Consider the following 13720-nt stretch of genomic DNA (forward strand, 5'->3'; position numbering starts at 1 on the left):
AGGGGAAAGTGCGAGGAGCCCTCGCTCCCATCCATTACAACCGAGGGACGGGCCGAGGGGGGCACACGGGGCCCGCGGCCGCGGGGCAGGAGGCGGCCAAGCCGGGGCTGCGCGGGCAGGTGCCCCCGGCCCGGCCGGTGCCCGCCGTCCCCCCGCCCGCAGCCCCCCGCCATGGGCGGCCGCCCGCCCCGCCCCGCCCCCGCCCCGCAGGCAGCCCCGGGCGGAGGTGCCCGCGCCCGGGCCCGCGCAACCTGCCCTCCCCGGCGCGGCCAATGGGGCGAGAGGGCGGGGAGGAGCGGCGGGAGCTGCCCTCGCCGCCTCCGCCCTCCGCGGCGAAACTCGGCGGGAGCGCCGCGGGGAGCGAGACGGCGCCCGCGCCCCGCAAGGCACCGCACCGCCGCGCCGGCCGGCGGGAGGGGATGAGCGGCGGCCACCGCGCTCCGGCACCTTCCCGCGCCGCCCCCGGGGGCACCTGGAGCCGCCGCCCGCCCGCCCAGGGCCGCCCCACGCCGCGCTGAGCGCTGCCCGCTGCCGGTGCGAGAAGCGGTGAGGCGACTCCGCTCCGCTCGGCTCCGCTCGGCTCCGCGCTCGGGCCGCCCCGATCCCCCTGCGGGCTGGGCGGCGGAGCGCTGCGGTCTGCGCGGGGAGAGCGGCGGCAGGAGGCGGCAGGCTCGGCTTCCCCGGCTGCAGTCGGTCGCTGCCGGACGGCACCACGCTTCGGCTCCTTTTTAGGACTTTTTCTTTCTTTTTTTAACTACAATACACCACTTTTTTCCCCTCCCCTCTTTTCGCTCATTTGAATTTTTATTTCCGCGCTAGACTACCCCCTGCCTTACTCTGCCTTACCCCTTCGATCTCGCTTTTGCCTTCGCTCGACTCCCCAACGGCAGCGTGGGCATCATGTCCTTCAACCCCACCATCATGCCACCTGCGAATGGCTCCGCCAACGGGACCGCCAGCGGGGCCGAGGGCGGGAAGCCACCCACCATCCCCACCGTCATGTTCATCTTCGGCGTGGTGGGCAACCTCATCGCCATCGTGGTGCTCTGTAAGTCCAGGAAGGAGCAGAAGGAGACCACTTTCTACACGCTGGTCTGCGGGCTGGCGGTCACTGATCTCTTGGGGACCTGCCTGGTGAGTCCGGTCACTATCGCCACGTACCTGCAGAACCGCTGGCCGGGAGGACCAGCGCTGTGTGAGTACAGCTCCTTCATCCTCCTCTTCTTTGGACTCTCTGGCCTCAGCATTATCTGTGCCATGTCTATAGAGAGGTACCTGGCCATCAACCATGCCTATTTCTACAACCATTATGTAGACAAGAAGCTGGCAGGGCTCACGCTCTTTGCCATCTATGCTTCCAACGTGCTGTTCTGCGCCCTCCCCAGCATGGGACTCGGCAAATCTACCTTGCAGTACCCTTACACTTGGTGTTTCATAGACTGGCGAGCAAAGGAGGCCACCCATGCGGCATATTCCTACATGTATGCTGGCTTCAGCTCCTTCCTGATCATGGTCACTGTGATCTGCAACATCCTGGTGTGTGTGGCCCTCATTCGCATGCACCGCCAGTTCATGCGACGCACGTCCTTGGGGACAGACACCACCTCCAGCCGTTTATCTGACTTTCGCAGACGCCGGAGCTTCCGTCGGATGGCTGGAGCAGAGATCCAGATGGTTATTCTGCTCATTGCCACTTCCCTGGTGGTGGTCATCTGCTCCATTCCTCTGGTGGTGAGTAACGTTTCGCAACCCTTCTTCTTTTCCATCACCCGCACTGCTGAGTCTTTTCTCCTCCTAGTTTGTGCTTGTAGGACAGACTCCTATTTAGCTGGTGCTGCAGACTGTTATAATAACTTAAAGGCTGTTAGCATACATGCATGGTGAAAGAAAGTTTTGTTGATTTATATTTACAAGAAAAGAAACACGCTTATCCCAAGTCCCAGGCTCCTTTGATTGGTTACAATACAGCGCCAAAAATTCTCAATAATTTTTCCACTGTTTAACTGGAATCCACACAGCAAAAATCTTACTGAGAGCTAAAGGCACTTTAAAGTTCACTTCCAAAATTAATTTGTGATGAGTGAGGTTTGGGTCTGGCCTGCATTTCTGGATGTTTATTGTGTTTTAAAAATGCGCACACTGTTGCTGAAGGGTACAGCAGTCCTTGATGTGCATGTGGAAGGAGGAGAGAGCTCCGTTCACTTGGCACCAGCAACGCACAGAGTGCTTCACACCCAAAACCTGAGCTGAGCTTCCCCTCCTGAGGGATTCACCCACCGTCTCTGGGTAGATCCCACACTTTTACATACCTCCAGCAGCTTCCCCACTGTGGGAGGAGTAAACTCAGTGGAACGACCTATCAGTGTAATTCTCAGTTAAATGAGAGTTGGAGGAATCTCGCCCACATAAACCTAAAGATCATCCCGAAATGTCAGGCAACATTGCCACTAACCGTTTGCTAATTTTCTGAAACAGACAATACAATTATTGTCATTGAACCGAATATGCAGAATCCACTTATTTCTATTCCTCCACCTTATCTCCAAGGAGGACAAAAAAAAAAAAAAAAAAAAAAAAAAAAAAAACAAAAACAAAAACCACCAGCTGGAGGCTCAGTTCTTGCTTGCCACCCACCATAATTAAACTTGGCAAACTTCTCTCCTCTTCTGGCTCAGAGACATTAAACAAATAGCTGGCTTGCCTTATTCGCCACCTTCCAAAACACAGCATAGGGAGCCAAGCAGTGGTTGTCAGACAGAAAGTGTTTTTAGAAGGATTGTTTTAAGGGGGTTTATTGTCAGTCGGGTGATCCCTCTGTCGCAGAGGGGCTATGATGTGTGTGAAATACAGCTGGCCAGCTGAGGATGTGAAACAAATAGTGTATACCACGGTAAGAGGTTTAGAGAAGTACATGTGAACAGGACCCTTGAGAGGTCAGCGAGTCCGTCCGCCTGCCTTAGAGGAGCTGTAATCGCAAGGGTCTGGCCAGTTTTGCCACATTACTAACATAAACAGGAGCCAGTGAAGTGTGGCTGTGCTGGAGCACCGGCGGCCCAGCTGTCGCCGAAGGCCGTCTCCCGTCCTTTGGCGTTGTCACTTTGCGTTGCGCCGTGGCGTGACCGAGCACGGTGCCACGCGTTCGTTGCTTGGTGTCTGAAGGAAGTCGAGAGGTGCTGGCTGAGCCACACGCAGGGTGTCTCCGGGAGGTGCGCGCGCGTTGGGTGCAGGCACCGCGCGCGACCTGCCCTGCAGTCCAGCTCCAGAAACTGCAGGGGCGAGCCGACTTGCTGCACCGGGAGGCATCAGGTCATGGAGTGGCCAAAACCCCGACAGTACTGTGGGTTGACAGTACTTAATTTGATTAATCTAGTATTATGACAGCTGCTTCGCAAAAGAACAATATTGCATTTTCAAAAGAGATGCTGGTAAATGCAGAGAATGGGTTCTGGGAATTAAATATAGCGTGGTAATGTGATACAGAGTATCAGCTGGTGGACTTCAGCTGTTTCAGAAAAAAGGCAAACCTTATCCTGTGGAGGAGCAGCTAGAGGAAGGCTGAGAAGTCTGAGCGTAAAATGCAAAATGAAATTGTTCATATCCATTTGGAGTCTTTTACAGAATATTAAAAAACAAAAAAACGGAAAAATCAAGAGGAAGGGGTTACAGAAAGGGAACTGGATTGTGGACAGTTAAAATTAATGCACCTGGGTGGGGCAAAAGGTTTATTATTTAAACAGTAGCTAGTGAAAAACTTGTGTATAGCAGAAGGTATGTGAAGGTGCAGGTGATGAAGTTGTGTAGCTGTCTCAGACCTTGATTTCACTACTTATAAACGCACAGTGTTACCTTGGGAGTGTTCACATAAGTTAGCTTTTCCCTGCTAAAGCAGCACATCTATATCTAGTATGACGTAAGAGACTGTCATTTCACTTAGATGGATGACTAAGAAAAAAAGGAAGCTTTCTTCCCCCCCAAAAAAAACCTAACCACATATATACACATCATCACAGTGTCCAGTATGGTTAAACTTCTTCGTTGTTAAGTAGCTTTTATAAGTCATTGCCTCCCCCTGCGGGAATAAGCTATAGCCATATATGCTTCTTCGTGCCACGATGTACTGCAGTGTATGCTGCTGTATTAAGCCTTTTGGTTGCATAGAGACTGAGGTTAAGAATTCAGGTATAAACTCAGAGAATTGACACCTTTATGCTGTAAATCCCTAGAAAAAGACACTAGCAGAGATAGGTAACTCACTAATATAGATGTATCTTTTCATGACTCGGGGGAGTTTTAGGGACCTCTTACCAAGTGAGATGCTCATCTATAACAGGACAGCCTGGCAGTCATCAAGAACATGCGAGTGGTAAGGTGGTGGTGGTGGCATGATTCAGACACACAAAGCAAGCTCACAGGGTGCTTTGTGACTGAAGTTTTCTGATGATCTGACTTCCTACTGATGATTTCAGCTGAATAAACCATCACTTAAGTCAAAGCAAAGCAACTTCTGAGAGAGATAAACCTCTAACATTTTAGAATGAACACCTTCACAACATAATAAAATAGCAGACAGAGGCGGTCCAGCAGGCGACATTTATTAGAGTTTGACAAAAAAATTTCAAGCCTTAAAATATTAAATAGCCCTGAAATAATAAGCAAAGGCTTGTCTTGATTTAAAAAGTGGTTAAAGAACAGCAAGCTGAGTCACAGAGAACAGCGGCTTTTAATAATGAGATGTTCCAGCACTCAGTTTACAAGTAGGGTTGTTTAGTATCATAATGATTTATTCATAAAATCAGTAAAATTTTACAGTGACAACAAGTGCTATAACAAAATTATGGGGTTTGTGCAAAACGCTGAACAAACTTGACAGAACTGAAGGCTGATCAAATTTATCAAGGAAAGAAAAGTTGAACGAAAAACATTAGTGAAAGGAAACTTTTGATATAACCTCATGTGTTCTCAATGTGCAGAAACTGATGTGAAGGACATGAAGAAGAATCTGACAATAGTTTAAAAGTGAAATAAGGAAAATACATAAATCATGTGCTGACTCTTGTCTGCACTTCACACTGGTTGTCTCATCTTTTCAAATAGTGTGAGTTTTTAGAAAATAGAAGGGGATAGAGTTAAAAGTAGGGAATGTTATTTTAGGAGGAATTTTGTCAAGAATAGAGTAGAAATTATCTGGCCTTTAAAAAAAAAAAAACACCAAACTATTTCAGGAGTAAATAGGCACACACTACTCAAAGTCTGTAATTCACTCCAGCAGTCTGTCAGATGCTCTTAAGATTTTCAAGTGCATGATCTTTTTCTGATCCTGACCACTGAGCACTGTTGTTAAATTATGGTGAAGTGGAAAATAAAATATAATATTTCAGGGTGTACATCTGGTGGATTGCATGAAATAATCAAGAGTTTCTGACTTAATGTTTAATTGATCTAGAAGTTTGAATTTTCTTTTGACTTGGTTGGTTTCAACTTTTCTTTTTAAATGTCAGGGACTGTCCACAGCCAACAGCAAGGTGGCAGACGTGATTTTTGAGCAATGGAGTAGATACCAAGCAGACACCAAGCCCTTGAAGGGCAAAGGTTATTGGCTTGTAGAGCTGAAAAACTTGTTCCTGCTTACTACCGTACGGTTTTTAAATTTATCCTATCGGTATGTGGGGAGATTTTGAGGGCAGGTAGAAGCTATGAAGACAATTACCAGTGTGACTGTAACTATACAGGTGACTTTATAGTACTTCATAGGATTAGAAATCATGATTTGCATCTGTAGTTAGTGAAAAGGAAAAGCAGCAAACAGCACAGAGGACTCTGATCCTACAAGTACCTATCACTTGAGCATAAACTCATCATACCTTGGAGCTATGCACTTTTTAACACAATTGCAAACATACCGCTAGTACTTTTAAGAGATGCTGCCTGAATTTTACAGCTACAAAACTAACATACAAAACTCTTTTTTTTTGAGATTTGAATTGTGGTAGTTTGCTTCTTTCTTTAATTAGGATTTCAGATTGCACAAATTCAGTCATCAGATTAGCTAATATAGTAGTGGATTCCACTTACTCGGCACTTACTTAGAAGATGCAAGGCAATACCCTTTATCATGCTACCTCCTGCAGCAGAAGACTTGTAGCCAAAACAGGATGTCTCTCTTGCTGTTCTTGTAGATGATATATTAGTAAATGCTGTTTCACCAGTATGTATAAAGCTGACTTTCCAACACAGATTAATTTTTACCTTATTGTGATTAAGATGTAATCCCAGCAATAGGTCTGAATTGATAAATGCATTTGGCATTCTGGGGGGCTTCTAATAAAAGACATGAGACCTTTCTGGGAAGCAGAAACAGTTTTGTACAGTCCGAAGTTTTCACTAAATAGGTCCATTTTATGAATCTTTAACCTAAACGTGCCGCATTTCTGTCAAAAGGAAATAAGGCATACAGAGATAACATAAAGCAAGCTGTGCTGTGCAATTAGCAATTGTCTTTTTCAGCCACAGAGTCAGCACTGAAAGACATTTTTGTCTTTCCATAAAGTCTGCCAGGTAGACGGAGAAAGGTGAAATTTCATATGCTGCTTATCAAAAGAACAATCCCACTATTAAATCACTGACGTGTAACTATAGCTCCAAGTTTAAAGGAGAAAAAAAAAAAAAGGTCTCCAAAGCTGGACTGTGTACTTCTTCAGCTATCTTCAAAGCGTGCCTTCTGGTTCTGCGATCTGGATGAATTTATCAGCAAATACCCCTCCCTGTCACACCTCTGATCTTCCCGGTAATGACTGCATTTAGTCATATAAGCTGCTAGAAGGCCTCCACTCCCTCAGTCCTTTGAACTCCTGGCTCTCAGGGCACGCACCTGTCCGATGGTCCGCTGCTCAAATATATAGGCCAGCATTTGCACCCTTTCAGGGTGTATTCCCTTGCATAACGAGATCGCGGTACAGAAAAAGAAAAGGAGCATTTGGAAAGAAATGTTACGGCACAGGTTAAATCCCCTGAGGAAATCTGGCCTTTGTATATTTATACATTTGACCTCTTATCATTTTGGAGGGGAACAAAATGCCACACAAATGGTCAAGTCGGTATTTCAAGAACAGGTTTTAGCCGATGCCAGACAACGCCGCGTCAACTTATTTTTCAGCCTTCCAGCTTCGGCGATCCCAACTGCCGCGTTTCGGGTTCGGCGTGCCGCTGTCGCCGCCAGCAGCTTTACTTGCCCAGGCTGACAAACGGGAGCCACAAAGCCTCTCCCCGCCTGCGGAGTGAACCGGCGGCTGCCCGTTTCCACTCGCCAGCCTCCCCCGGGCTGCAGCGGCCGCCCCTCGGCGCCGGGCAGGTGGCAGAGCCGCCGCCGCGGTGGTGGCCGGTGGCTGCTGCCTGGCCGTGGCCGTGGGCCACCCGTGCCACCTAGCGGCGCGCGGGAAGGGTGTCCCGGGGACTTCCCTGCGCCCCGCCGCCCCGCCGGCAAATGGCGGGAGAGCTTAATTAAGGCCGGTTTTAAGGAATCATCGGTACCAGCCAAACTGCAGGTATTCCAAAATTTTGGCCTCTGGCGGGGCTGGTCTTCTCTCAGTTGGTGACGCGTGGAATCATGTCGTGGTGGGTGTCGGATAGGAGGCTCACATAAAACAAATGATGAAAAAATTTACCGCAAGTAAAGCTTAATAAAAGAAATCCCCATAAAAATAAGTTCGATATGCATAGGAACACTCTTTGAAGTACTTGAATTGCGTGTTTGTCTTAACAGAAAAATAAGGTCAATAAATTAGTTATCAAAAAGACACCTGCAGTGTTAGAAATCAATAGGAAAGGAACTGAGAATAAAACTCGCACCATTATATTGCTGTATAAATTCAAGATTTTCCCAAATTTTTACTTCTGTGGGCAGGTTTTGCTACCCATAAACCTGGAGAAAAGTATTGAGAAAGAAAATACAGGCAATCATTGATTTGACAGTCTGTTTGAGAGAGACTGTTATTTTAAACATACTCAACTGATAGCTTTGGAGCACACTCAATCTCTGAATTCCGACAAGCCGAATGCCACCACATTGCCCTGCTGCAGGAATATTTCTCCAAACAGAATTGTGAAATTTTTCACCAGACTTGGACAGCTTCACATGCAGAACTTCTAATAAAAATGACTTAAGAGGGCTGTTCTAGTTTGGCTCGTTTATTTAAATGCTTGTCTGCTTCCTTGTATGTAACCACCTAGCTAGGCAAGACTTGATTCATTTCAGGAGTCAAGGGTGAGATTTTAAAAACCTCGTAATTTTGCTACTAGATTTTTACTGTATCAGATAAGAAGATAATGAAGGGATTTATTTTGACTTACCTTAAGGAATCTGAAGAGAACAGTGTCTTCCATTATCAATGCTTTTTAGTGGCTTTCCTAGGCCTTCCTATAATCGGACACTGCGTAGGTCTTGCTAAAATGGAGAACAGCTATTTGAGATTGATCAACATAACAAACTCATATGATGCCATCCTCTGTAGTGACACTGGAAAGATAACAATTGATATGAAAGAATTGGACTGTGCCTTACTCACAGGAGCATTTACAAAAGTGGCTTCTAAACCAGGAGAGGGACTAGGGTTTTTTTGTGGATTCAAAGGAAGAAGCTGAAGAAAACATTTCTGTGTAGAAGACAGAATCCTTTAGTCTTAAATGCTGTGCATGGTAAAGTAAAATTGCTAATTAAATAGTCACTTCATGCAGCAGCTGGTCTAGAGCACAAGTCTTACGAGGAGCAGCTGAGGGAGCTGGGGTTGTTTAGCCTGGAGAAGAGGAGGCTGAGGGGAGACCTTCTTGCTCTCTACAGCTGCCTGACAGGAGGTTGTAGTGAGGTGGGGGTCGGTCTCTTCTCCCTAGTAACAAGTGGCAGGACAAGAGGAAACGGCCTCAAGCTGCGCCAGGGGAGGTTTCGATTGGATATTAGGAAAAACTTCTTCACTGAAGGGGCAGTCAGGCACTGGACCAGGCTGCCCAGGGAAGTGGTTGAGTCTCCATCCCTGGAGGCATTTAAAAGCCGTGTAGACGTGGTGCTCAAAGACATGGTTTAGTGGTGGACCTGGCAGTGACAGGTTAACGGTTGGACTTGATGATCTTAAGGGTCTTTTCCAACCTAAACAATTCTATGATTCTATGATTCAGCATCTTAAATTCTTGACCACTTCATCAGTATTTTTGTGCTTTTGTAAGTAGAACCAAAATGCTGGCTTATGTAGGTGAGCAGAGCACTCCAGTCCAGTGCTGCAATCATCTCATCAACTTGACCTATTAAAAATATCCTAGCTGGGGGACCTTTCCTCCCCCCTGCCATTTCTTGTTTCCAAACCATGCTGCAGCAAGCAAACCATTGAGGGTATGCAAACAATTTCAGTAAAGGCAGGTGCCAGCAAAATGCATTTCTAAACTTGGGAATCAACAGCTCTGGACTTGTTTCCAGAGTCTAGTGTACTTGGATTATAATCTGTGTTTCAGTTTGTTTTTAAACAAACAATTATTAGACGTTTGCTAGAGGAACTGATTGTCCAGGTCTCCTCAGTCACATGTGTCTTTGCAGGTAGTGTAAGACTCAAGGTACACCAAGGAAGCAGGATACAGGTCTACATCTTTGCTCCCAAGTTCTGCCAGGAAAAAGAAATTTTTAAAAACATCAGTCAAAAGGTGGAGATTCAAGGATTAATTATGAGAGGAAGGAGAGAGAAAGAGCCATTCCTTTCCTACTTGTAACAAAGAAGGGCAGTTTAAAGCAGATTCATGTCTCTGATTTTTTTGCTATTTCCAAAAATAAACTCACAGCTGCCAATTTGAGATGCCTGGCTTTTCCAGCCTCTTCTCTTGTCATAGCTTGCTGTAGCAAATCGAGATGTCTGCTTTGAAATGTGAAGTTTGAATTCCTGATGTAATTTTATAATTGTGTCATTCTCTTCCCCCTTCTTCTTGGGTAGGTCCGTGTCTTCGTGAACCAGCTGTACCAGCCGGAATCGGTGAAGGATGTGAGGCAAAACCCTGATCTGCAAGCCATCCGCATTGCCTCGGTGAACCCCATTTTGGACCCGTGGGTCTACATCCTCCTCCGCAAGACTGTGCTCAGCAAAGCCATCGAGAAGATCAAATGCCTCTTCTGCCGCATTGGAGGGGCTCGGAGGCAGCATTCGGCGGGCAATTTCAACTGCGTGGATGGCCGCAGAACCTCCTCTGCCATGTCAAGTCAGTCGCCCTCCTTCATCTCCCGTGAGCTGAGGGAGATCAGCAGCACCTCACAAACGCTGCTCTATCCTCCGGAGTTAAGCGAAAGCAGTGTTGGGGGTCGCGTGCTGCTTCCAGGTCCCACTGCCAGCTTGGCCCAGTCTGACACCACGTCGGTAAGGACACTGCGTAGCTCGGAGACCTCGGACTCTTCACAGGGGCAGGACTCCGAGAGCGTCTTCCTAGTGAATGAAATCAGGTCTGGTGGCAGGGCCAGCTCTACCTCCAAGGGCAGCCCTCTGCAGGTCACCTTTCCCACAGAGACATTGAATTTATCAGAAAAGTCTATATAGATAGCCGTGAAAGGCATCAACCCTGGGGATACTTCCTGATACATTGGAAAAAACTGGTGCAATAGATGATAGGTGTTCTGCCTGTTCGAGGGGAGAGGGGTTCAGCTGTGCTCCAAAGGGCTATTTTTCTCTTGCCGTGTGATGGGTACATTTCTTTCAGACTACTGAGGACTGAGTGGAACAAACACTGCACTTGGGCCCTGACATCAGAAAAGGTACAAGGCAGGTCTAATGGGACTGGAAACATGAACTGCCTTTTCTTGTTCTGGGACACAGGAGAGCTACTGGGCCTCTGGAAATAGAATGACCCATCACTTACTTACTTTTTTCTTTCTTTCCCTTTCCAAATCTGGTAGAACTGTGTTTTCTGTCCCCATGGTTGCTCAGCTATCAAGAGTTTAAGCTTCTGGTACTAGAGCTGAATGTGAGGCAGCTGCTAGGAACTGGATACAGCTGCTCTGAGAGCTGCCTGGGGCAGGGTTTTAAAGTGTCTCACTAAAGCATGAAAATGTGAATTTTTACTGTTTGTTGTATATATATCAGGATTGAAAATATTTAAAAGTCTATTCTTCTCTATGAGAAGGTTTTTTATTAATACAAGGTAAGATTGCCAGCCTTCTCTTCCCCCAGTATTTCCTGCTGATAAGATATTCTTAGTTTAGATATACTGTCCATGCTAGATTCACAGCTGATGAGATAATTCTCTAGCTGAGAAACATAAGCACTTTCTGAGTGAAATGGGAATATACGCGCTATTAAGAGAAAAAAATAAAACATATCCTTTCAGTTAAAAATATTTTGTTTCAGTATATGTACATACTAAACAGCCAGATTTTATTTATGCGCTGAGAACGTTTCTCTGTATAACACATCTGCGCCTCTCCGAGTACTTTGGCCCACATTCTGCACACACTTAGGCACACACTTAACATTGCCCATCAGAGTAGTCCCTCTGCTGCCAGGGAGACTCCTTACGTGTAAAGTTAAGGACATATAGAAGTATCAGGGCCTGAAACTTTCAACCCCTGGTTAATAGTCTTAATATTCACTTTAGTTAAAGCATCACTGATGTAATAAAGGTATTTTTTCATAACATTTATCATTTTACTTTAAATAGTAAATAGAATTTTATGACTGTGTAATCTGATACTCCATCAAATAAACGTACAAAACCATGGAAGCAGAATCTTCATTTAAAAGTATAGGTTATATAGAAACATATCCTGGTCTTGCAGCCCTTGAAAATCATTTGTTCCTAGAGTTTTGATGGCAAACACATCACCAAAACCAGCTGTTAACCACTGACAAAAAGGAGTTTTGTGTTTTGTGTTGTAAGGGTTCGATCTTGTTCCAGAAACACTGTTTATTAGAATAATTCTGTACAGATATTTGGAGGATGTTTTGTCAAATACTAAGCATGTTATGCTGCTTAAAGTGTTTTCATGTGAAATGCTTTATTGTAATCTTGAGCCTTATGTTGATATGTTTAAGCAGTTGTATTGACTGAAGTAATTTTGGAGATCACAATTAAATGGAAATGTTCTGCTTGATCTCAGAAGTTTATATGAGTCTGCTGTTCAGTGCCAACTCCTCACCTTAACAAGCCTCCCATCTTGGAATACTTTGCGTTCCGCTGCTGTCAAAACATGCTTTGTTCTATAAGTTTCCAAAACACAACAGAATGATCACCATCAGCAAGAGGCAGCCATCTTTAAAAATGTTCTCAAGAGCACTGACATAGAGCCATGAAAATTCTTCATGCGAACAAACAAAAATAAAAAACTGCACTCAATTAAACCTCAGGCCTGCTCCATTATTTTCCTTTAACAGGGGAGCAGTTGAGTGTGTTTGCCTTGATACATGTAGAAAGTGAAGTTAAATCTCTACACAAATATTTGCAGCAGTAGCCACTTTTCCACCAGTTAAGCTGTAGAACAGTATTACTCAAGTTCCTACTGCAGCTACAGATGAAGATCTGCCTGAATTCTTTGCAATTAAACCACTTAACTATGGTCTGTTGCTTAGTAGTGACCAACAAATAGAATACACTCATCGTACTTCCCAAGACAGGAAATAGTACCTGGTGGAGCGGGAAGGTGGGACGGCCACCGGGAGACACACCACCTATACCAGGACTGGGCCACAGCTTTGCAGCTGTCCCAATGCAGCACCCCAATGTTATTGGTACTGTATGCAATGACAGAATTAAACATCTACAGTGTATAAAATATTTAAATAAGCAAGGGCTTATTATTTTTAATAATTTTATTATTGTATTAAAATTATTTTATTACTATTATTTCTCATTGTTACTGATGAGACATTCATGTGGTCTGGAAGAGCTTTAAGCAAGAATATACCATCTTAAGTAGCTGACCTTCTAGCTTCCCTTAGCAAACACATATGATAAGCCTGAGGTGTTCCTCCTGCCCACAGCATTGCTGGTGTGTCAGTAGTGGACTGGACTCACAGCACGCAACATCATCAACACTAACTCCCTCAGTAATGAACTCAAGGATTCCCAACCAGCCCACAGATTACAAAGTCTCCTGAGCAATACTGGAACTGCCTGCCACAACTCAATGGCGGTGCACAAAGACAAAATGGGAGTACCTCTACTGCCCAGCTGCAAACACAGATGGGCATTCAGAAGTAGCCTGGCTAAAAGGCAAGTGTGCCTATGTTTAGGGTGACAGACTGTTACGCCTCCCTCATCTGCCTGACAGTCCCGCTCAGCTTTGGCACCTTCCTCCATGCTGACCACAAACACGTCACTGAATTATCTTCCTCAACCTCCCTGAGCATAACAAGCCTCATAAAATAAAGCTACAAGTTTGCAGAGGTTAATTTGCCACATGGAAGTTAAAAGGTTATTTTCCTGCTAGGTATTATGAGTAGTTTCCACACATTCAAAAGGGCTTCCCTTCTCACACATCATAGCTCCCTTCCACTCCCGGCCCCCAAAGATGATATATCCCTGAAACAGCCTGTCTTCCACATCTGCATCCACCTTCTCCAGTCCTCGGTGTTCACAGAAAATGCACTCATTTGCCATTCAAAAATTTCTTATACCAAAATTGTGTCTCCCTGACTCCATCCTGCTAGTCCTGTGACTGGCAGTCCTGCTCCCTCACTTGTAGAATCATAGAATCATTAAGGTT

General features: G+C 45.7%; 1 protein-coding gene across 1 annotated transcript; it reads left to right on the top strand.

Annotated features, from left to right (window-relative positions):
- The first annotated feature begins 518 nt into the window (after positions 1 to 518).
- On the top strand, positions 519 to 11890 carry PTGER4 (prostaglandin E receptor 4). The gene is made up of 2 exons (XM_082335816.1): positions 519 to 1731; positions 9966 to 11890. Exons 1-2 carry the CDS (start codon positions 901 to 903, stop codon positions 10557 to 10559), a joined length of 1425 nt encoding a protein of 474 aa, XP_082191942.1. The 5' UTR covers positions 519 to 900; the 3' UTR covers positions 10560 to 11890.
- Positions 11891 to 13720: the final 1830 nt, after the last annotated feature.

This window comes from Platalea leucorodia, assembly GCF_965183815.1.
Source record: "Platalea leucorodia genome assembly, chromosome: Z".
NCBI lineage: Eukaryota > Metazoa > Chordata > Aves > Pelecaniformes > Threskiornithidae > Platalea > Platalea leucorodia.

Excerpts from the sequence above, each read along its gene's own strand:
- PTGER4 (XM_082335816.1), top strand. The coding sequence starts at position 901 with ATGTCCTTCAACCCCACCATCATGCCACCTGCGAATGGCTCCGCCAAC. Across the intron at positions 1,732-9,965 it reads TCTGCTCCATTCCTCTGGTG|GTCCGTGTCTTCGTGAACCA; the intron begins GTGAGTAACGTT and ends CTTCTTGGGTAG.